Raw genomic sequence first — 23,530 nt, forward strand, 5'->3', positions numbered from 1 at the left:
TGTGACATTTGGAACTTGGCAAATTGCATCTTCAAATAAGGAAAATATTTGTTACTAAGATTTAAAACAGTGATAACTGTATATTACCCTACTGTAAACATGGATATATAATACTATTGTTTCAAAGCATTTAGATTTGTCATCACAATGTTTGTAGATTTTTGTAAAATATATTTAAAATATTTGTACGAATTTATTTAAATCATATTCTGGCTTACCATTGCATCAGTAACAGTTAAAAGATACATGTTATCAGCTTTATGTGCACCGTGATTTTCTTCAAGGTGCATACTATAAATGATCAGGATAATGAAAGGGAACTCTTCCATAATATCCAATAAAAATGCTTGTCTTTATTCATTGTTGGTTGGCACTTTTTCAAGTTGTCAGCACTTAGAACTCTGACCATCCAAAGACAGATACACTGATTCATCACTTGCTGATTCTAATTTTTCATTTTTTGTGTGCCATAGACTCACTTCAACATCACAAAAAAGAAGTCGTGTCTACTCCTAGACTGCCTAATAGCAGTGAAATATCATGAACATCTAAATTCATAGCTTGAAGAAAATACAACTACGTTTATGATATAGCAAATAAAAGTAATGATATTAATGTTTGAAGACTCTAATATTATATAATCTAATATTATGTATTAGATGTTAAAATATAATGTCCAGAGGGCAGACTTGCTCTATTTAATGAAAAAAAAAGTTTTTATACTAAGTTTGTTACCTAAACTTATACTTGGTGATTAAAATGTAATGAATATAGGATTTATCCACTTAGACATGTGTCCTGCAAAAAGGCTCAAATTTGAACTCAAGCCCTTGATTTCAATTTGACTGACTGTTCCACAAAGTAGAAATACTTCCTGACACCAGGTCTTAGCTTACCTAAGCTAAGTTGCAAAGATAAAGCAACATTCACTTATTTCCCGATTCAATGTACAAATCTTATAGAGTAGATGAAAGTTTATTTTCTCTAGATTTATTTGGGTCATATAATCAGATTCTTATGTAGATAACTGAATTAAACTGCTTCTGATAACTGAATTAAAATGCTTTTTCTTTAATGGGATGAAGTAGATGTATGCATGCATGCTAAGTCACTTCAGAAGTGTCTGATTCTTTGCAACCCTATGGACTGTAGCCTGCCAGGCTCCTTTGCCCATAGGATTCTCCAGGCAAGAATCCTGGAGTTGATTGCCATGTCCTCCTCCAGGGGATCTTTCCAACCCAGGAATCTAACTTGTATCTCCTGTGGTTTCTGCATTGCAGGCAAATTCTTTACCACTGAGCCACGAGGGAAGCCTAGATGTATATATATGGTCAAATGAAATGGAAATAGCAGTTTTAATTATAGACTTGGGAGTCTATTATGTATCATTTGGTCACTTTCATTTGGTACTTCATACTTTGTCTAACTTGAGTGACTTTTGATTTTTGTAGGTTTTAAAAGCAAACCTAATACTCAGTTGACACAGCTGAAATTAATATAATTTCATACATTCTGTTTTTCACTCCATAATCATTAGCTTCAACTTACCAAGTTACTCAAGTTTTGCAACTGATAGCAATTTCCCACAGACCAGAAACTTGTTCAGAAAATAGAGGACTGCTTACTGAACTTCTTAAGGTCTCTTCCAAGTCTAATTTTCTATAAAGGTTTTCCCTTGGTTTCTTATTCAATTAAAAGTATTGAATGACAATTTGTGAATATTATATAAAAACAGCTTAAAATAGATGCCTGGGTTCTAGCTTTTAAATGTTTTCCCTTCAATATAAATCACCTTTCCTAATAGAGTTTGGATTAGCAATTGTATATGGATTATACACAGAAAAATCATCTGAAATATAAAGTATGGTGTATATGTACTTGAGCAGCTACAAAATTGATGCCTTTTCTTAAATAACCATTAAAAAGTAACCCATAAATTTTCTAGATTTATTAGCCAAATACTTTATGGTTTTAGTTGCTAAGTATCTGCCATGTAAGTCATCAGAAGAAGTTTTATTATAATCTGACTTGGGAGTTTCTGCTTAAAAAAATCATTCTTTTAGCAGTAAAATTTAGCCTACAGCTTTCTTGTTTAAGAGTAGACAGGAATAGTGTGCTTGCTACTTTAATCCTTGATTTGATAAACTTGAGTAGTACAGGTTTTCTGCCTCAAAGACTTTTATAACAGGTACCTAATTAACTTGGGCAATAAATAATTTTTCATCTTGACTAGGTAACTATGTGCTGTTCTATCCCTATGCCCAGAAGTGAAGGGGCATATAATTTTAATGCATATATAAGAAGGTATATTTATAAGGTACATTTGAGAAGAAAAATTATTTTGAGCAAAATAAATAATGTTGACTTGTGTGTGTGCTTCATTGTCTGACTCTTTGCGACTCCGTGGAATGCAGCTCACCAGGCTCCTTGTCCATGGAATTTTCCAGGCAAGAATACTGGAGTGGGTTGTCATTTGCTCCATCAGGGGATCTTCCTCAGTCAAGGAACAAACTCACATCTCTTGCATCTCCTGCATTGGCAGGCAGATTCTTTACCACTGTGCCACCTGGGAAGTCCAATAATGATATGCCCTCCCTAATATGGGACTTCCCAGGTGGCGTAGTGGTAACGAATCTGCCTGTCAATGCAGAAGCCACAAGAGACTTGGGTTTGATTCCTGGGCTGGAAAAATCCCTGGAGAAGGAAATGGCAACCTACAATAATATTCTTGCCTGAAAAATTCCATAGACAGAAAAAGAGTCAGACATGACAGAGTGACTGAGCATGCTCCCTAATATGTGTTGAAAAAGTTTTGAAAAAGCAGTTTTTCAGTGCAGTTAGTTTTTCAAGTCATACCATTGTGATGTGAAGGGCCTTGGCTTAATAAATTGTAGAGCTAGCTGCACCAAATTAAAATTAAAATCCAAGTCATCTTAAGGATATAGAGGTTATACTTAACAAAGCTCTCTAGAAAATTTAGGACCAGGTGAAAGGAAACTTTTCCACTTCATAAACTAAAATTGTCTCATTTATGCTAATTTTATGTAATTTACCATGATTGATGCAGAAGAGTGAAATTAAATTGTACCACTGTAATGGTAGTTACATATTTATGGATTCAAATATATTCTCACAATTCAAATCATAACTTTTAGTCTTTTTGAAAGACTACAACAATTTATAAACTGTGTACATAAAATGCCAGGTTTGCTAAAGTACTAAGTAAACAAACATCACCTGAGAATGATCTAAAAAATAAAAGAGCATAAAAGATCAAATTTATTTAGAATATTTTGCTGTTGATTTAATCTTCATGTTCCTTCAGGATTAAATGGTCCATAGACTGCAAATATTAGTATTAGAATGCTAATGTCCTTATTTGTATCTTAAAATTGAGACTAGTAGTTCCTTCAACATCAGAGTATAAAAGTATAAGGCAAATGAACAATGAAATGTTCTACAGTTACAAGATAGATAATTAAAACAGTACCAATATTCATAGGTAAAGTTGAAATTGTTTCACTGCTTTCACAGGAATTAAATCTATCTTCTTTTGGTCATTGTCAATATGTAAGAGGCAGTTGTGGTAAACAGACTTCACTATAATTAGGGACTTTGTTACCTGAAGTCATTTTTCACTGGTAATCTTACCTCATCAAACAATATTTATTGAGTATCTTATTTTGAGACCTAAGGCTACAGTAATCAGAGATTGCTTATAGGTCATATCTGACTTATGACATGTCATAAGGCACTTCAAATGCAGAACAGAGGAATATCCTCTGATAATGAAGCTTTTTAAGCCCTTTAGTTTTTGACCATTTTTGGCGACACATAAAAAATATATATATATATGCTTACATGTAATCATTTTAGGAACATGACTATTCCATTAAAGGCAATGGCTAATTTTTGGATACCAATGAATGTGATTGTATTTGCCTTCTATGAAAGAAACTTGACTGTTGTCATTCACTTTAAGACGGTTGGCAGCATTTACCAGTCTAGGTGGTATGGAGAACTTGTACCTATAAAAGCCATAGGAAGGATGGAAAGAGCAAGCAATTGCTTCCTGAGCAATGGGGTTTGGTGATAAAATATTTTCAAGTGCCTGTAATTCATACATTTGATTGGAAGAATTAGGTGCTTGTAGACACTGTCCATTTAAGTCTTCAGATAAACCATTTTTTGAATTGGTGACTCCCAAAGAAGATAACATGGGAACTTCCATCATGAGTGGGGCTGAAGACTGAAAACTGTTGTTGCTTGCTAGACTTTCAAGAGCAGGCAAGACAAGAGGCTGCTGTTGCCAAAAATTATTTGGGCAAATCTTGTAGCAAAGGGGCAGGTTGATATTGTGTAGGTACACCTCTAGATGGGGCATTCCAAGGGAGCTTGTAGGTATGTGAAATGTAGGAGGTGAACAAAGTGGAGAATGCAAAGAGTTCAAAGGAGAAGGAGCCCCTCTACTAGAGGTCACTGGGGATGAGTTGCTGCTTCCACCTGTGAATGACAAGTCAATCAATGAACAATGAACTATATATTCCTACTGAATCAGTAATCATGTCCATAACTATCTCTGCTTCATTCTTAGATTAGCTTTCCTTGCAAGTTCAGAGTTATTTTGCTGTTGCTGTTTAGTCACTAAGTTATGTCCAACTCTTTTGAGAACCCATGCACCATACCCCTCGAGGCTCTTCTGCCCATGAGATTTCCCAGCAAGAATACTGGCGTGGGATGCCATTTCCCTCTCCAGGATATCTTCCCAATCCAGGGAATGAACCTGTGTCTCCTGCTTGTCAGGCAGATTCTTTTCCACTGAGCCACCATGGAAGCCACAGTTATTTTTACTCCTTTGGAAAAGACCATTCCTCTGATCAAAGTTGAATATGGTATTTCTATTACTACCACTACCACTTTTAGCATTACTATTATGTATCATACATTGAGCATTCATTATGCTCTAGAACTATACAAGGTACTTGAGCAACATTCATTCAATGAATTACAAAAGAAGCCTAATTAAATATGATCCAGAACCAATTATATCTTACAAATAAAAGTTTTTATTTTTAACTTAAAAAAATTAATAAAATAAGTACTTGATTAAATTGAACAAGTTGGTTGAGATTCTATAGAAAGCTTTAGTTGATTAAAAAAATTATTGCATATGAAAGTAATCTTATAAATTAAAAAAAAATAACATTTACTATATTAGGTTTTCTCTTATGTGAAAATCACAGATGGGGAAAGTTCCACTGTGCACTATATCAAGAGTTAAAGACAGTTTTACAGGTTAAAAATACCAAGATGAAAATGAAACTGTTCATACCAATGTTGTTAGGTGATCTTTTATGGTTGCCTAGCATCTACCAAAATCAGGGATAAATATAATGTTCAGGAAAATCTAGATTTTACACCTTATATTGTAATTATTTAATTTTTTTAAAAAAATTGGTTATTGACTGAACTTGATCAATTTTTTGTGGTTTTTTAGGTGCTACTATTTTTCTTAGGGTTTCCCTGGTAGCTCAGCTGGTAAAGAATCCGCCTGCAATTTTTTCTTAATTTTAAAATACTTTTTGTTGTTCAGTTGCTAAGTCATGTCTGACTCTTTTCAACCCAATGGACTGTAATCCACCAATCCCCTCTGTCCATGAGATGTTTTAGGCAAGAACACTGGAGTGGATTGCCATTTTCTTTTCTAGGGGATCTTCCCAACCCAGGGATTGAACCCATGTCTCCTGCATTGCAGGGGGACTCTTTATTGCTGAGCCACCACAGAAGCCCATTTTTATATGTAAACATAGTTTAATCCTATATCAACAGGGTGGCAAATATCTTTTATAATTAAACATCTAAATATTATTTAAACAAAAATGGTACCCCTTTTCTTTGTAACTTGAGAACATTCTGGACATCTTAAATAATTGAGAAATATATATATTTTATATTATTAATGATCATCTTTAGCTTTTTGCAAATTAATGTGTTTTGGATAATTTAAAATCATCCTGCCTAGATGCTATTAAAGTGATACTATCAAATAAGTGTTCATATTTTTCTAGGCAACTTGAACCAAATTAATACAGTCAATTCAGTGAAATATTTCACTAAATAATTAGACTTGATTTCTTTACATTTCAATTAGTTGTTATGATATTTTTATGTAAAATTCAACCTAAGTATAATGTAACTGTAACTTTTGATTAATGTTTAAAGACAAACAACTTTAATGGAGTAAAGACAAAAAGGGTAAAATAATTTCATATTACTCATGAATAAAGACTTTTCTATTTATAATTGAATATCATAGTAAATGAAGGTATGCATTCTTCTACCAGAAAGGCTGCATTGCCAAATTATTATTTAGTCAGGTGATGTACTACCTGACAACAAATGCTCTGCAGCTATTTTAAGTGCTTATGGCAATTAAGCAGATTGGAATAGCTTAGTATTTTTTAATATAAATTTATTTAAATTGGAGGTTAATTACTTTACAATATTGTATTGGTTTTGCCATACATCAACATGAATCTGCCACAGGTATACATGTGTTCCCCATCCTGAAACCCCCTCCTTCCCCCCTCCCGGTACCATGCCTCTGGGTCATCTCAGTGCACCAGCCCCAAGCATCCAGTATCTCGCATCAAACCTGGACTGGCGATTCATTTCATATATGATATTATACATGTTTCAATGCCATTCTCCCAAATCATCCCACCCTCTCCCTCTCCCACAGAGTACAAAAGACTGTTCTATACTTAGTATTGTTTTTGACATTATTTTTCCTACTCACAATAAAAGGAAAATTGAAGCCCAGTGATGATGAAATTTAATGGAAGTCATTTTTATCATGCGCTGAAAGTATCTCATAAAATATAAAGTATTTATTTTAATATCTAACATATTTGAAAATAAGGCCACTAGTGCACCCCAAGGCTTTCCTGATAGTTCAGTTGGTAAAGAATCTGCCTGCAGTACAGGAGATCCAGGTTTGATTCTTGGGTCAGGAAGATCTACTGAGAAGGGATCGGCTACCCACTCCTATATACTTGGGCTGTGGAAAATAATCTGCCTGCAAAGTGGGAGACGGGTTCGATCCCTGGGTTGGGAAGATCCCCTGGAGAAGGGAAAGGATACCCGCTCCAGTATTCTGGCCTGGAGAATTCCATGGACCGTATAGTCCATGGGGTGGCAAAGAGTCGGACATGACTGAGAAATTTTCACTTCACTTCACTTCAGTGTACCACAGGCAGATTCTAAAGAATACGAGATTGTGAGCTGCTGAAAGACCCAGGTGATTTCTACAGCTCTCAGGATGTATGATAACTCAAGAAGATACAAGTCAGTAAATCCACCATTAATTATCATGTTTATGCTCTTTTCATCTTGCCTATTTCCCTCCCTTTTTGCTTCTTATCTCCTCATCAAGATAAATATACACTCACTTGATTGTAAACACACATTTTCTAGCATGTATTTATATTCTTGTGTAGTATTTGTACAGATCTTCTGACCGTCATTATTTCATTAACATTTAAAAATAAAAATTAATAAAACATCTTACTTTGTGTGTCTGCACTAAAAGTTTTGAAATCCAAAGTGAGAGAAGGCCTCCATGGGTAAGTCTCTAAAAGTCCATCCAATACACCCCTGAAAAAGATGTACAACCTTTAGCAAGTCGAGAATGCGATTCCTGAAAATAATAATTTATGTAAACTTTTGAGTTATTTTGTTATAGTTTTTAAGAGTGAATAAAATTCCCAGTGATTATCCCTAAATAAAAGCCAAGAATCTAGAATAAATAATATCTTAAAAGTGGGTTGGGGAGGGGTCGGGAGGAGGCAAGATTTTAGAGATAAAATATCTAGGTTTCTTTCTTCCTACCTACTAGTTACAAAATGCAGGGACTCTGGGCTTCTGAGCCACAGTTTCTTTAACTGTAGTACTTGTGAAAAGGGCTGTATAAATATTAGATGTGACTGTTATATTGCTTACCTGTTTCTTCCAGGATCTCTAAAACCTTTAGCAAAAGGATTCCTGTCTATTTTCAGTTTGGTAATCTAAGGATTCAGAAGAAAAAGAAAGATAAAGTCAGTGACCTCAGTAAAAAACACTGTAGTTGTCATTGTTGCTTTTAATGGTTACAACAACCACAAAACTTTCCAAACTGTAATATAGCATATTAAATAAACATTAAGCATATTGCTAAGTCAAATTTGGAATGTTTATTGCCTTTCTCTCCTGGCACTCTTTGTCCTGCTCTTCTTTAACACAGGATCCACAAAACTCATAATCAAACTTGCCTTGATTACTAGCAAAAGACTATAGATTCTTTTTAATGGCTTTCTTTTTAATTGTGGAAAATTGAATCTATATAGTACAACTTCATTCTGTCCCTAAAGCTTCTCCAGAGCCATCCTTGCTTGCCTGGGACCTAGTTGGCTTTACCTGCTGGTTTTGGTAAGCTGTCACCGTGGTGAATTCAGTTTCTTTAAAGGAGAATGTTTTAACCCCTTCAGCAGGCAGAGACTGAATCCGGGACAGGTCAACTCTGCTGTCTTGCTTCATCACGTGCACACGGGGCTTGTACTTGTGCATGGACTGCAGAATGATCTGGAGGAGAAATAATCAAATGCTGCCTAGTAATTGGCTTCCCCTCCCCTACACTGGCCCCCTCTCATCAGCACCCTGAAACTTCCTACACAAAAGTGAAGCTAAACCAGAAAGCCTAGGCTAACTCCACTTTTCTGTGCCATTTGGCACTAGATAGAGGTCCTCAGGCATAAGGGGTTTCAGGAAATGGACACCACAGTGGCACCAGTTAGCAATGGTTCCATTTCCAGTTGGGGTCTTTTCCTGCTTCCAAATGTGGGTAACCATGTAATATTCCCAAGTGTCATTGAGATCCAACTGCCTGCCATAAGTTCCCTGGGCTTATTTAACTGATGGGAAACTATTTTACCCTCCCCATCTCCTAAACCAAGAAGAATCCTTCTTCCTTTTGTGGTTAGCACAGTGTCAGGTCAGGCAGGGCAGAGGTGATGTGTCCCTGGGAAGAAGGTTCAAGGTCTATGTGACCTGAAAGGCGTTCCATGCAGGTGGGTTGTGGAGAAGACTTCCACCATACCATGAAACACAGAAGGTGCACCTCAGGGGAAGGAAATCAGAGCCCACAGTGATAGCCAGGAAAGCTAAAGTGCCAGATTGCTCAGGTAAGTGTTCCTTTTCACTCTCCCAACCAGACATCCTGGTTTAATCAAGTCACATTCAGTCCTCAAACTTCTCTTACTCACCATCTCCAACCCCCAGCATTCTCAGGTGCCAAACAAAAGTCACAAGAGCTACTTGGGTCACTGGCCCAGAACTTGGAGAGTTCCTGAAGACCACAACTAGCACATCTGGGGGACACCTTCTTGGCCTTTCCAAGGTGAACCTCCTGCTGACGCCTTGGCATCCTCCTCTTCTCCTTGGGACAAAGGATTGTGCACACTTACATGACCTTTGTCGTCCATCTCATTGTTGGTAAGTTTCACACGATCAAAGCTGATGATCTGGCGCATCCATGTCTCTCCCGAACAAGGTGAGTCTGGGTGAATATAGACCCTGGGAGTGATGCATGAGTGGTCTGTATTCCCGGCTATCATCCATTGGGAGCTGTGATAGATGTACCTGAAAATGAGTGGAGTGTGACTTTAGGCACTGGCCAAAGCCAGGGGTAGGGGCTGCTGTGATCTGGTTCTAAAGAACTTGGTCAAGTTTTGCCTGCTAATCTCAAAGTGAGTGGGAGTGTTCAGTAGCTCAGCTGTGTACCACTCTTTGTGACCCCATGGACTGTAGCCCACCAAACTTCTCTGTCCATGGGATTTTCCAGGCAAGAATATTGGAGTAGATTGTCATTTCCTTCTTCAGGGTCTCTTCCCAACCCAGGAATGGAACCCACATCTCCCCGTCTCCTGAATTGCAGAGGGTTTCTTTACCACTGGACCGCTGGGTTTAACATGATTTCCAAAGAACATCCAGGGATAGAAAGCAAACTGTAAATAAGCATATGTCATTAAAATGCTGCAAAGTGCCAGGGTAAGTATAATGTCACGGGATTTCATAGTCTGGTTTGTATTTCCTCACAGAAACTGCAACAAAAATTGATCTAACTTGTTTCACCATGCAGAGACACCCGAAAAATCCTCCTGCCCCACAAGCATCAGGGAAGAAACAGAGGGGTGAGGAAAGAACTGGTGTGGCCCACTGCCACTAGCAGTTGTGGAAACCCTTTTTGCCACAATGCTTTATATCAGAATACCCTCAAGGAACTCTGCCCACTGTGGTCTTGATTTTCCCATTGTCTCCAATCTTTTTTTTTTCCACTTAATGTTTTTAATTGAAGAATAATTGCTTTACAGAATTTTGTGGTTTTTCTGTTCTACATCAATAAGAATCAGCCACAGGTACACTCATATGCCTTCCCTCCCAAACCTCCTTCCCATCACCCTCCCTATCCCACCCTTCTAGATGTCACAGAGCCCTTGTTTGAGTTTCCTGAGTCATACAGCAAATTCCCATTGGCTATCTATTTTACATATGGTATTGTAAATTTCCATGTTACTCTCTCCATACATCTCACCCTCTCCATCCTCCCCTCCCCCATGTCCATAGGTCTATTCTCTATGTCTGTTTCTCCATTGTCTCCAATCTTAACAGCTTAGTTATGTGCCAAATTCCCAAACCAGGTCAAGCATGAAAAGCAGCTTGTTCTGCTATTTTGGGGTTATGGCCCTAACAGGTTCTCCAGCCCAACCTAATTCTTGCCTCTCACACCCAGCACTGGGCGCTATGCAGGCTGTTTCCTAGAAAGGCTAGACATCCATTTCAGTAGAATGCTCCTTTGGCTGAGTGAAGGCAGGGGCTGCCGCCCAACCCCCAAACACCCCAGCTTCTGGGCTGCTAGCTAAGAAGAGCCTCTTAGCTTTAGATCAGTGTGGCCACTTTTAGCCTGCTTTAAGTAGAGCTTACATTAAGAGAAATGTTACTTGTATTCTCTGGGACCTAGCCTCTGCTTCAGGGAAGAGGCTAAGGAAGGAAGAAAAAACATGGGCCTAGGTGAGATAACTGCTTGACTAGCTTTGGGTGGTAAATTAGAATATTGTTCAAGGACTCTGCCCTAAAGTAGCACAGTCTAGAGCCTGGTAGAGCCCCAGAAACCCCAGCATTTCTCCCCAAATTCCTTTAAACAGCTTCCCTCCCAGTTGTTGAGCCCATACCCTCTGAAGTTTGTGGAGTCAAGGCTAGGATAGAGGGTCGGCGAGAGGTTTGGGGTACACTGAAGCCCCAGCTGAAATCTGTGTGCCAAGAATGAGAGAAAAGAAAAACAAGTCTTCTTTTCTCTCAGTCTGAACTCCCTGAACTCCAGTCTGAGGGAGAAAACTCAACTCTCAAAGCCCAAAGAAGAATAATTCCCCCTTCAATGGTAGAGTTTTCAAAACAGTGCTGTCAGGTTCCATAGATCTGAATACCCATTCCAGGCCTGCAGCAGCCTCCTTTGGTCCCAATTACCTATAGCGTTTGGAATCTACTGGCACCACATCAATGGCCACATAGTACTGTTTCCCTGGGTCCAGTCCTTTCACTTTGACCCGAACAGAGGGGAACATCCGCCTGTGGGAGAGAAAACAGTGACTGACCTGGGTGTGATTAGAAATGTTTGGAGCAGGGGGGACAAATGAAAATCAAAGGCATTCACAATACTCTTCTCATTCTAGACAGGTTCAGGAATGACATTTGATGCATGAAGAAAGATTTCTGGTTATGTATTTGATTGAACAAACTCAAGATTTCTGAGTGGAGCAGAATATTCTTACCACAAGGCTTTTGTCTGCCCCACTTCCCACCACCACCACCATATGGAAGAAAAATAGGAGAGAAAAAGCTGTGCCCCTCCCATCAGTGGTGCTTTCTACTAGCCAGATTTGGGGAAGACTGAAATTAAGAGGATTCACATACACAAAAATTACCCAGGTGATGTGAGGAAACTGTCCCACAGGAAGAGGGAAAGACCAAACTCAAATTGACTTGGGCTCAGTTTAGTGGGCCTGCTTGATGGGACATTGTTCACTAATAACTGTGAGGCTTTAACAGAAGGGCCTGAGTGTAGCTTAAGATGTGGGGGTGGCATCTGTCACCTGCCTTGGCAGGTCTAATTTTTATTGTTTACTACACAGGCAGAAACTGAGACAATGAGTTCTTAGAACAGGGTGTACAGGAAAGAAAGGATGAGCCACTAACAATGGCCAGGCAAGGCCTACTTTGGTCAACTGAGAGACAGTGGTTCCTAATACTTTCTGGGGTGTGGATATAGGGAGAGGGGTACATGAGCATAAAACTGGAGGCACTCATTTTATGAGATAAGAACATTAAGTGCCTACTGTGTGAAGCCCTTGAACAAATTGGGCAAAGCCAAACCTGCCAGCCTTCGTAATGATCATCTCAGTCCCAATGTCATGGAAGCTCTTCCACAGCTCAGATCCTTGAAGTTCCACTTGAATAATATCTTTCTCTTCCAGACTTCCAAAGCTGTTGAAGCCGAAAGTAGTTGCTAATGGCCCTGTTTTTGTTCGCTTTTCTGTGGGAAATAGAGACACCCAGAGTTTGAGAGAGCTTTGAAGCCATGCACCCCCTTCTCACTGACTCCTGTCTCAGAACAGACCAGCCTTGTTTTTTTCCTGGGAACCTTGGCGACTAATTTCCAAGTTCTTCAAAATACCCCTTGATGGAGAAAAGGGGACCCAGGTCGTGCCCTGTGAAATGCATGACCCTTCTTCAAATTTTCCTATTCTCATGTCTTTTGGAGACTTTTGGTCTCTGATGCTGAATCACCTGGGGATCTGGGTCCTTGCCCTGCTTCTTACTCTGAGAAACAGCCACCCACTGGCTCTCAGGGTCTCCAGGAGGTTGGAGACACTCACTTCACAAACCTGTGGGGATTTCCCCTTCACCGCAAATGAACCACAATACTATGGACTGAACTTGGAGGCTCTGAAACTTCCCCCTACAGCCAGATGGCTGAGATATCCCCGCAGCCCGGAACGCGGCCAACAGCTGGGCCAAGACATCCTTTGATAGGGCTAAGACATCCTTTGATAGGGCTAACAGCCCTCAAGCAGCCTCGAGGGGCCAGCCTGAGACTTTCGGACCCAGCAAACAAGGGTAGCCGGCGCAGGGATTTGGGCTGCGATAGGGGTACTTACCAGGCAGCTCGCTCTTCCTCCCTGCGGCGGCGCTGCTCCTTCTCTCCTCCTCCTCTCCACCGTCTTTCTCAAGCAGCTCAGGTTGCGCCTCTTCTCTAGGGTCTCGTAGTTTTCTTTTTCTGGGTCTCCCCACCAAGGCTTCCACTGAGAAGGCATGCGCCCGAGAGCTCAGAGCCATCCCTGGAGAGGCTGAAGAAAACTGTACTCTGCAAAGTTTGAACCTGAGCTGGGTTAGGGAGGGAGAGGGTGGGAGGGCGCTGAGGGTAGGCAAAGGAGGGAAAGCGGGAAAATCAGAAAAACTGAGAACTCAGACAAATTTTTGTAAATCTATATGCAGGAGGAAAAAATGTATAATTTTTATATGTACATATAAATGTTCTTTGAATAGACAGAATGCAAAAAGATTAAACTGGAGCTAGAGTCCTCTGGAGTCTAGTCCCCTTTGTGGTCTCCTCCCTCCCAGTGGACATGTGCAGACCATCAGTTCTCAAATTCCTGATTCCGGGACTTGTCAGATCTCAGAGATTGACAAGCACAGCCCTTTTAGGGAGCAGACCTGCCGCCAATGGCGGCTCAGGCTGCTCGGATTGGGAGATACTGTTGCATCGGACACAGTGAATACCCAGCTGGTCGGCTGCTCCTAGCCTCCACTGTTTGTTTTGGAAACTGTTGGAAGCATAGGAAAAAAAAAAAAAAGAAAGAAAGAAAAGAAAAGAAAAAAAACCACCGTGAGTGACACTTCAGAGTCTGACAGGGAGGGGCGGTGGGGTGTAGGGATAGAAGGGGTTGGAGGTTGATTGGAAAGGAGTTCAGGATAGTCTAGTGAGGAGGAGGGGTATACAAACTTACTGTTTTACATTAAATTGTGAAACTCAAAGACACGCAAAGTAATTGCCCATGGGGGACCACTTTTCCAACAAAAGTGAAACTATGATTTAACCAGATCCAGAGAAGTATATAGGGGTCTTTTGTTCTTAAGTGAGTACACTAGGGAAACAAAGAGCAGCACAAGCTTTCTGGGCCTGTCTGTTCTACAGTCTGGATCTCAAACTAGGTGGGCCCGGTGCTGGTCTGACCTCCTTATCTAGGTGGGGAGATAAGAGAGTGCAGGGAGGAAGCTCCCAGATGACCACTTTCAATGATCAAGAACAAACCTGGGCCTTCAATCCCTGTTTCTACTGTGCCCAATATTCCCACATATAGCCTCTTACAGGATTTAATTAACAAACACAGCCTAAGAATTCCAGGGCCACAAGTAGAGCACCAATCAGAATTGTGCTTCCAACAATGTAGCACCTCAAAATGTTGTGCTTAGTAACTGATTCCTTTGTCTCCTGAAATATCCTCCTGGGCTAAGTTTTCTTTTCCTGAAAATGGATGAAGTCACCTTTTTTTTGTATCAGGAAGCAACTTGCCTACCACTTCCAAGCAATGTGTTTATCCATGCAAACCTGAGAGGCCTGCCTGTGTGCTTGGGATTTAATCATATACTTTTCATCAGGCATTTCTGGGCTCTCTTGCAAACTGCATCCTAACTCCTGACATTTTCAGCTTTTCAGAGAGTTGAACTCTCCCATGTGTACTGAACTAAGTTGTAGTTAATTCATGTTAACTTTTTTTCTGAGAGCTAAATTTTTGCAAGCGTCAGAACCAGCTCTCTGCTCTGTTCAGCTGCCAAAGCACTAGGCTGTCAGCTACCTGGGGCATGAGGGACATGCATTTATGATAGAACTTCATTTTCCCACTGCTGAAAGTCTCCTTTGAATATTCTCTTTATTTCAACCAGAAACACTCATAAACCTTTATAAGAGATTCTTCAGCCACATAGAACATGCAAAGAGAGAGAGAGAGAGAGAGAGAGAGAGAGAGGCTCTGGAACCCATAGAGGTCCACATTAGAAAGAAATTTTTTTGGTTTCAATTGGACAATCCCTACAGTAAAATGTTGATTTTAAATTGCCAAAAAAATGTTAAAACTAGGAACACATATAGAATTTATCTCTTGAAGGAAAACTAAATTTGTATTTAATACAAATCAAATAGTTTCAAAGTCTAAGGAGATACAGAGGAAATAGATGTGCCTTGCAAGGAGATCCAACCAATCCATTCTGAAGGAGATCAGCCCTGGGATTTCTTTGGAAGGAATGATGCTAAAACTGAAACTCCGGTACTTTGGCCACCTCATGTGAAGAGTTGACTCATTGGAAAAGACTCTGATGCTGGGAAGGATTGGGGGCAGGAGGAGAAGGGGACGACTGAGGATGAGATGGCTGGATGGCATCACGGACTCGATGAACATGAGTCTGAGTGAACTCTGGGAGATGGTGATGGACAGGGAGGCCTGGCGTGCTGCGATTCATGGGGTCACAAAGAGTCAGACACGACTGAGTGACTGAACTGAACTGAACTGAGGTATATACGGTTTGAAAAGCTCTTATTGAACATGAAATCTGAACTTGCTTTAAGGAGAGAGAAAGCAGTTTTTAATTCTCTAATAAAAATCTAATATTTTATTAATCACTATAAATAGGTATTATGGGGTCACAAAAGAGTTGAACACAACTGAGCAACTCAGCAACAACAACAAATAAATATGTTATTTAACACATACACAAGACAAAGTCAACCCTGAAAATATTGCTTCTGATGAACTGTATGTGTGTTAAAATAAATGTTTAGATTTAAGTTTGTTTCTGAAAATGTTATGTTTCTCAGATATTTATGAAATGAAAAGGGCAAAGACTCATGGCCTTTCTAGTTTTCTATATAGGCAATACGGGTTATTTGGAAAAAAAGTATGTATAAAAAAACTAAATCTCACTGGAGGAAAAAAATCTCATGTTCTGCAGTATTTACTAACCAAAGAGATTATGTCAAACTCATGTGAAAGGATTCCAACTGCCACTTTTAATTTATAAAAGAAGGAATGAAGCATACTTAATGAAATAAAATTTTCAGATATATACCTGTATTGTTCATGCATGTGTGCTAAGTCTTCAGTTGTGTCCGACTCTTTGTGACTCTTTGGACTGTATAGCCTGCCAGACTCCTCTGTCCATGGGATTCCCCAGGCTAGAAAACTGGAGCAGTTTGCCATGCCCTCCTCCAGGGGATCTTCTCAAACCAGGGATTAAACACATGTCTCTTTATGTCTACCTGCATTGGTAGGTGGATTCTTTACCACTAGTGCTGCCTGGGAAGCCCTTACCTAAGTATAAATAAAATAAAATACGTTCAGACTGGTCATACCTAGTGCCACACTGGTAAAACTGCAAGCAACTTCATGATAGAGTTTGTTTCCTCCAATAGTTATTCTTTCTTCTCTCCCTTGATCCTCATTCCCCATGGTTAAGATATTTTGGCACATTACCAAGCTTGTAGAATGTGAGTCTGAAATAATTTGCTTATGGTCATTGTTGCCATTTCTTGGGAAAAGTCTGCCTAGAAAAGTCAAGAAGTGCAGAGAATCAGTTTCCTCACAACATCATTTGAATACCTGAATTCCACTTTGCCTGAACTAGCTAAGTTGCTTACACAAATAAATCATCTTTGCTCAAGTGAGTTTCAGTTGGGTTTCTATCACTTGCAAGGAAAAGAATCTTGATAAATACACTCATCTTGATAAAAATTTGGAAAAATCAACTTTTTTCCCCTAATTCTTCTTCCTTTCCTCTTCCTCCTTCTTCAATACTACTGGTTCTGTGAACTAAGAAATTACATGCTACACACTATCCTAGAATATAAAAACCTGGAAGAAAATTTGACTTTCTACATAAATTACTAGGACTATGATAATTAACAAAAAGTAATAAGGCTCAAGCAATAGAGCACATAGGAAGACAGACTTTGGATTTATACAGACCTGATTCAAATTCTGACTTTGCTACTTTCTATCTGAGAGACCTTACACAAGTCTTTTTAAACATTTATTCTCTTTCTTCTAATATTTCAGTTTTTACTTTTAATACCTTCATAGAGTATGTTTCTGTAAGAATATGTAACTGAGGGTTAGTAAAATGATATACACAAACCACTTAGCATAATGCCTGGAACACAGTAAGTACTCACAGATGTTTTCAACATTAAAGAAATGATAGAGGTTAATTTCAAGAATGTATTAATATTTACATTAACTATATAGTTATAGATCCTTTGTGCCCAGCCATTAGAAACCAAAGAACTTTACACTAATATTGGCACTTTCAACTTCTGTTTAAATCATAAAGCAGATTCAGAAGTTCAGAAGTCTTTGTAAAGTAATCAAGTTTCTTAATTTGAGAATCATTTTAATAAATTCAGCTAGTGAATAAAGCAAAAATATCGCATTTCAGTTTCTAAATCCAAGGGAAATACATCTGTTAGAATATATATCCTGATCTGATTCCATTATCTTGAACTTGAAAAGATATTTTTGATATTTTACCAAATCAGTGTGAGTATATCTTCTTCTTCTATGGTAAGTAGATAAAATGTATTAATTATAGGCCTCAAACATATAGCTGTGTTCTCACTACAGAAAATTAAGGAAGCAGCTCTAATTAATATTAAAGGTAATTCTCACACTGAATCCTTCAACATTCAGTTCAGTTCAGTTCAGTTCACTCAGTCGTGTCCAACTGTTTGCAACCCCATGAATCACAGCATGCCAGGACTCCCCATCCATCATCAACTCCCGGAGTTCACACAAACTCATGTCCATTGAGTTGGTGATGCCATCTAGCCATCTCATCCTCTGTCGTTCCCTTCTCCTCCTGCCCCCAATCCGTCCCAGCATCACAGTCTTTTCCAGTGAGTCAACTCTTAGCATCAGGTGACCAAAGTATTGGAGTTTCAGCTTCAACATCAGTCCTTCCAATGAACACCCAGGACTGATCTCGTTTAGAATGGACTAGTTGGATCTCCTTGCAGTCTAAGGGACTCTCAAGAGTCTTCTCCAACACCACAGTTCAAAACCATCAATTCTTTGGTGCTCAGCTTTCTTCACAGTCCAACTCTCACATCCATACCTGACCACTGGAAAAACCATATCCTTGACTAGACAGACCTTAGTCGGCAAAGTAATGTCTCTGCTTTTGAATATACTATCTAGGTTGGTCAAAACTTTCCTTCCAAGGAGTAAGTGTCTTTTAATTTCATAGCTGTAGTCACCATCTGCAGTGATTTTGGAGCCCCAAAAAATAAAGTCTGACACTGTTTCCACTGTTTTCCCATCTATTTCCCATGAAGTGATGCGACCAGATGCCATGATTTTCGTTTTCTGAATCTTGAGCTTTAAGCCAACTTTTTCACTCTCCTCTTTCACTTTCATCAAGAGGCTTTTTAATTCCTCTTCACTTTCTGCCATTAGGGTTGTGTCATCTGCATATTTGAGGTTATTGATATTTCTCCCGGCAATCTTGATTCAGGCTTGTGCTTCTTCCAGCCTAGTTTCTCATGATGTACTCTGCATAGAAGTTAAATAAGCAGGGTAACAATATACAGCCTTGGTATACTCCTTCTCCTATTTGGAACCAGTGTGTTGTTCCATGTCCAGTTCTTACTGTTGCTTCCTGACCTGCATATAGGTTTCTCAAGAGGCAGCTCAGGTGGTCTGGTATTCCCATCTCTTTCAGAATTTTCCACAGTTTATTGTGATCCACACAGTCAAAGGCTTTGGCATAGTCAATAAAGCAGAAATAGATGTTGTCTGGAACTCTTTTGCTTTTTCCATAATCCAGCAATTTGGATGTTTACATTTTGATCTCTGGTTCCTCTGCCTTTTCTAAAGCCATCTTGAACATCTGGAAGTTCATGGTTCACATATTGCTGAAGCCTGACTTGGAGAATTTTGCACATTACTTTACTAGCATTGGGTAAGCTTAATTCAATATACTCGTTCAATGTGCTATGCATTTCAAACTTTGTAATAAATGCTCTTAGGTAAAGTGGAGGAAGAAAGAGTAGTAAACAAATTCTTATCTGTGTTCCTTACACTTTCATGGTGAGGGTTGGGAAGTTAAATGCTTATTCTTGACAAACATTAGCTGAAGGGAAATTTATTCCTTTGAATTTAATCATGTCATGTTCATCAAATGTCTGCTATCAAGTGATGAAGGCCTTCCTATGATAATAATTATAACATTGCTTTTGGGTTTGTTATACTCCTCATTCTCATTGAATTTTATATCAAAGGTATGCGATTTTCCCCATTTTTCTACTTGATTTATAACTTAGGACTGGTAGTCTTTTTAAAAAGGTTGGATCTATGAAATTTGCCCTCATAAATATAAGGACAACTTTGTCCTTAACTAATTTGGGGCAGAGAAGATGAATGAAATAAATATAATAACCCCCCCCAAATAAGAAGCCCAGAAGTGGCCCTACTCTATAATGATTGCATGCCCAGCCAAAGGCAGCTAAGACTGGCATCCAACTAGTCCACGGAAAGGAGATCTTTAGAAATCAGGTACAAATTTAAGCATCTGATGGTCTCTGATATTATAGCAAATGGTTAAACACAATCTGAATGTTGTTGAATTGTTTGGTTCAGTAACCTGCTCACCCTGCAGGACTGGGAAAGGCACTATCCCTACCTTAGAGGCACAGTGTGTAGCTTATTGCAAGACAAATATACAAGGCACTTGAGCTGGAAAACAGCCAGGTCTGCGTGTAATCTTGGATTCATCTCCATGAGTATTTATCTCATTCTGCAGCCATTAAAGCAGAGGGGAGGATATTAATGCATTTTCTCATCCCTTCTTACTCAAAAAGATATATATATATATATATATATATATATATATATATACACACACACACATATATATATATATATAATCCATTGTATGTTCATAGCTAAAAGACAGCTTAGAAACAGAAAAATTAAGAGTTCTTTTCTTAAATTTTGAGTGTTCATCACAATGTATCACTTGTAGTAGTGTCTCCTAATATGAGCATTTCCTTGTTTTTGAACCCTGGCTCAGTTTATTGCTAAAAAGCAGGAAATTAATTGCCTTGTGTATCAAGGGAACTTTGCCTGGTAGTTTTAGTTTTTTAAATACCAGATTTCTGTAAAACTAAGGCGAACATTTTTGTTGCAATGTCTGTTCTAGTATTTTAGACTATCTACTATATGACAATTTAAAAAATTAATATCTAACATTTACAGAAGTACTAATGGGAAATATTTGGTAGTGGGCTGAGGGATTTTCCCTAAGTCCATCAGCATGAAAAGTAGGCAAACACCTACCTTGTCTATGCTTAAAGCCAAACTATGTTACTTTCACCAATTATCTGCCTTTCCAGGGTTCCTATGTTAATATTACTAGACAAAAAACTGCTTCTGCATGACATAAATGTTTCTAGAGTTAGGAGACCCTGATCAATACTTTTAAGGGGCAAAAGGGCAGGCCTTAATACTCAAGGCCATATACAAAAGAGGCACTACTGAAAACAACAAGGATCTGACTACCCAAATTCATCATGTTTTAATTACTGGGGAAGAAAGAGCATGAAGGAAAGGCAAAGTCAATGGATTTGTCTATTGACAAATGAATGCCAGCCTTTAATAAACTGGGTCCACAGAACCATGATGTGCACCCTGGCTAAAACTCACTCTGGTCACTGCTCAGTTAGGGGACTGACTAAATCATCTCAGTGAGTGGTTTAGTCACTAAGTTGTGTCTGACTCTTAGTGACCCCATGGACTGTAGCCCGCCAGGCTCCTCTGTCCATGGGATTTTCCAGGCAAGAATACTGGAGTGGATTGCCATTTTCTTCTCCAGGGGATCTTCCCAACCCAGGAATCGAACCCAGGTCTCCTGCATTGCAGGCAGGTTCTTTACTGACTGAGCTATGAGGGAAGCCACTCAGTGAAGCCAGTTAAATAATTGCCACTTCTTGAGCTTTGGAATTTATACCTCCAGCTTAAAACTTGACTCACCTGACAGCACCAAAAAAAAAAAAAAAGTAGATAGAAAGTTGTAAAACACATTTATTTTTGTGTTTTGTGATGGTGAATCCAGAGTCGTTTAAATCGTGTGTGTGCAGGTTTCCCATGGAAAGTGATTGTTGAACTTTTTCAAGGCAACGGCCAGTAACTCTTTGGAAAACAACTGGATTAGGAGGTTTTGTATGCTAGCATTTTAATAAATACCAAAACACTTGGTATCACTTCACAACTGATTTCTTTTTTTTTAAGATAAATTTATTTATTTTAATTGGAGGCTAATTACTTTACAATATTGTATTGGTTTTGCTACATCAACACGAATCTGCCACAGGTATACATGTGTTCCCCATCCTGAACCCCCCTCAGTCCTCCTTCCCCGTACCATCCCTCTGGGTCATCTCAGTGCACCAGCCCCAAGCATCCAGTACAGGTTCGATGCACAACTGATTTCTATTCTCAGATTATGGTCCTGTTCTGATTTATTTCTCTCTCCTTCTTCTGTTTAGCCCTCTTTTTCTCTCTCCCTGTCTGTCTCTGTCCCTTATATTCTCCTATCAATAACCCAAGAAGGCCTGTATTACTAGGAGAGTACTGTACAGAAGCAACTGTACCACCTTACAGCAACCTCTTGACATCTTTTTCACTCAAATGTCTTTTGTAGTCACGTGATTTTAGCTTGAAGGCAGGTATGTGGCATGTGTTTATGTGTGTAGTTTCACAACACAGTGTCTTAACTAAAGCTCTGATGAGAAAAAGCAGGAATGAGTAAAAAAGAAAAAAAAAGGTATCTTTTGGCACACCCTGCTTCTCCTTCTTCCCTCCTCTAAGGATGGTCAATGCCACACATTTTGAGGTGCCAGGCCTCCTCCATAGTGTTAGGGACTGAAGTCAAGATGAACTCAGAAAAATTCTGGCTTAATGATTTGGAGCTCCATGGAGAAGGGCCTGGGGAGAAAATATCACAGCTCAGAGCCCTCTTGCCACCTCTTAGTGCTAGACATTTACCACTCAACTCAGTATGCTTCTCTCAGATCTGACCTCATCACAGGTCAGTCCTTGTCTTCCATCAAGGCATGCAAGCCTCTTCCTTTTGCTCTTTAAATCTGCCCTACATGAAATTTTGTGAGTCCCCAGGAGCCTTCCCACAGCAACCTTGCCCAGGAGAAGGACTACTATTGGGTCATTTTTGTGTCACTGCATACCTTCAAAAGACAAGACAAGTCTAACCTTTATTCATTTTAAAAGATTAACATTTCACTTCATGTCTCCTGAGAAGTAGAGGTTTCAGGATTCCTGTTACATAGCCCCCAGTTGAAGAAGATGAAACCAACAATTATGACTTCAGCTGGACTTCCTTAACTTTATGGATTTGCCAAGTGATAGTCAATAGGAAAGGCAGATACTGAGATGAATCCTTTCACCTAAGGTCCCCAAAGAAAACCCACAGCATGACCGGTAAGGCAGAAATTTTTACCTAGGCAGCAAGAAATTGTTGGCCACTGCATCAAGATGCCAGGCAGGACCCTGGTCTAAAAGTCAAGTCTAAGGCTGGACTCATTCACTCCACAGATGCCAGTACCAACTGTCTCCAGAGTCCAGAGGAGAGTGGCTCAGAGCCAGAGTAATGAGAACCCTATGTTCTGGCCCCCAAGCTACTGCATTTGGTACTTCCTGAATTGGATTGGTCCTGCACCTTCTTCCATGCAGAAGACCTACCTTGACTCAAGGCAAGCCACAAAAGCACAATGACAATCTGTGATTTCAGCACTTAGGGCAGCAAGATTTCAGGCTCTTGGCCTCCTTCCTCAGCTTCTCTAGGAAGCTTGCTTGGTTGTGCTTTGATCTGAACTGCAGGCAAATGCTTCTTGGGAACATGCCTCCTAACATACAAGTTGAGTCACCTGATCCCCATCCCTAGCAGCTGGAAAACCCTTTTCAAATCCCAATCAACAGCAGCTCAGTAGCTCTGCCTGTGGGGTCCAGCAGTCTGCTCTGTTTCCAGGTGGTCCACCTAGGGACCCATTCAGTCTCAGCAATTTCATACAGGCAGCCAATGATATATCCCTTAGACAGCTCAGAAACTCTCAGGGGCCATGGCCCCTCATCACCAAACCCTGCACTTCCCAAAGGAAAGAGTCAGGTCTTTCCTAGGTGGAGATATATACACTATCATACACTAGAGCTTCCCTGGTGGCTCAGTGGTAAAGAATCCCTGGGTCAGAAAGATCCCCTGGAGGAGAGCATGCAACCCACTCTAGCATGCCTAGAGAATCCCACAGACAGAGGAGCCTGGTGGGCTACATTGGGTCGCACGGAGTCACACAGGACTGAAGTGACTAAGCAGCAGTAGTAGT

General features: G+C 39.6%; 1 protein-coding gene across 1 annotated transcript; it reads right to left on the minus strand.

Moving 5' to 3' along the window:
- Positions 1–3,892: 3,892 nt before the first annotated feature.
- On the minus strand, positions 3,893–13,425 carry TBX22 (T-box transcription factor 22). Its single transcript, XM_040265638.1, has 8 exons — positions 13,194–13,425; positions 12,463–12,595; positions 11,557–11,658; positions 9,501–9,675; positions 8,455–8,619; positions 8,002–8,066; positions 7,571–7,656; positions 3,893–4,503 (listed from the first exon to the last, which is right to left on the minus strand). Exons 1-8 carry the CDS (start codon positions 13,423–13,425, stop codon positions 3,893–3,895), a joined length of 1,569 nt encoding a protein of 522 aa, XP_040121572.1.
- Between the last annotated feature and the right edge of the window lie 10,105 nt (positions 13,426–23,530).

Source organism: Oryx dammah, unplaced genomic scaffold (genome assembly GCF_014754425.2).
Source record: "Oryx dammah isolate SB20612 unplaced genomic scaffold, SCBI_Odam_1.1 HiC_scaffold_23, whole genome shotgun sequence".
In the NCBI taxonomy this organism is placed as follows: Eukaryota; Metazoa; Chordata; class Mammalia; order Artiodactyla; family Bovidae; genus Oryx; species Oryx dammah.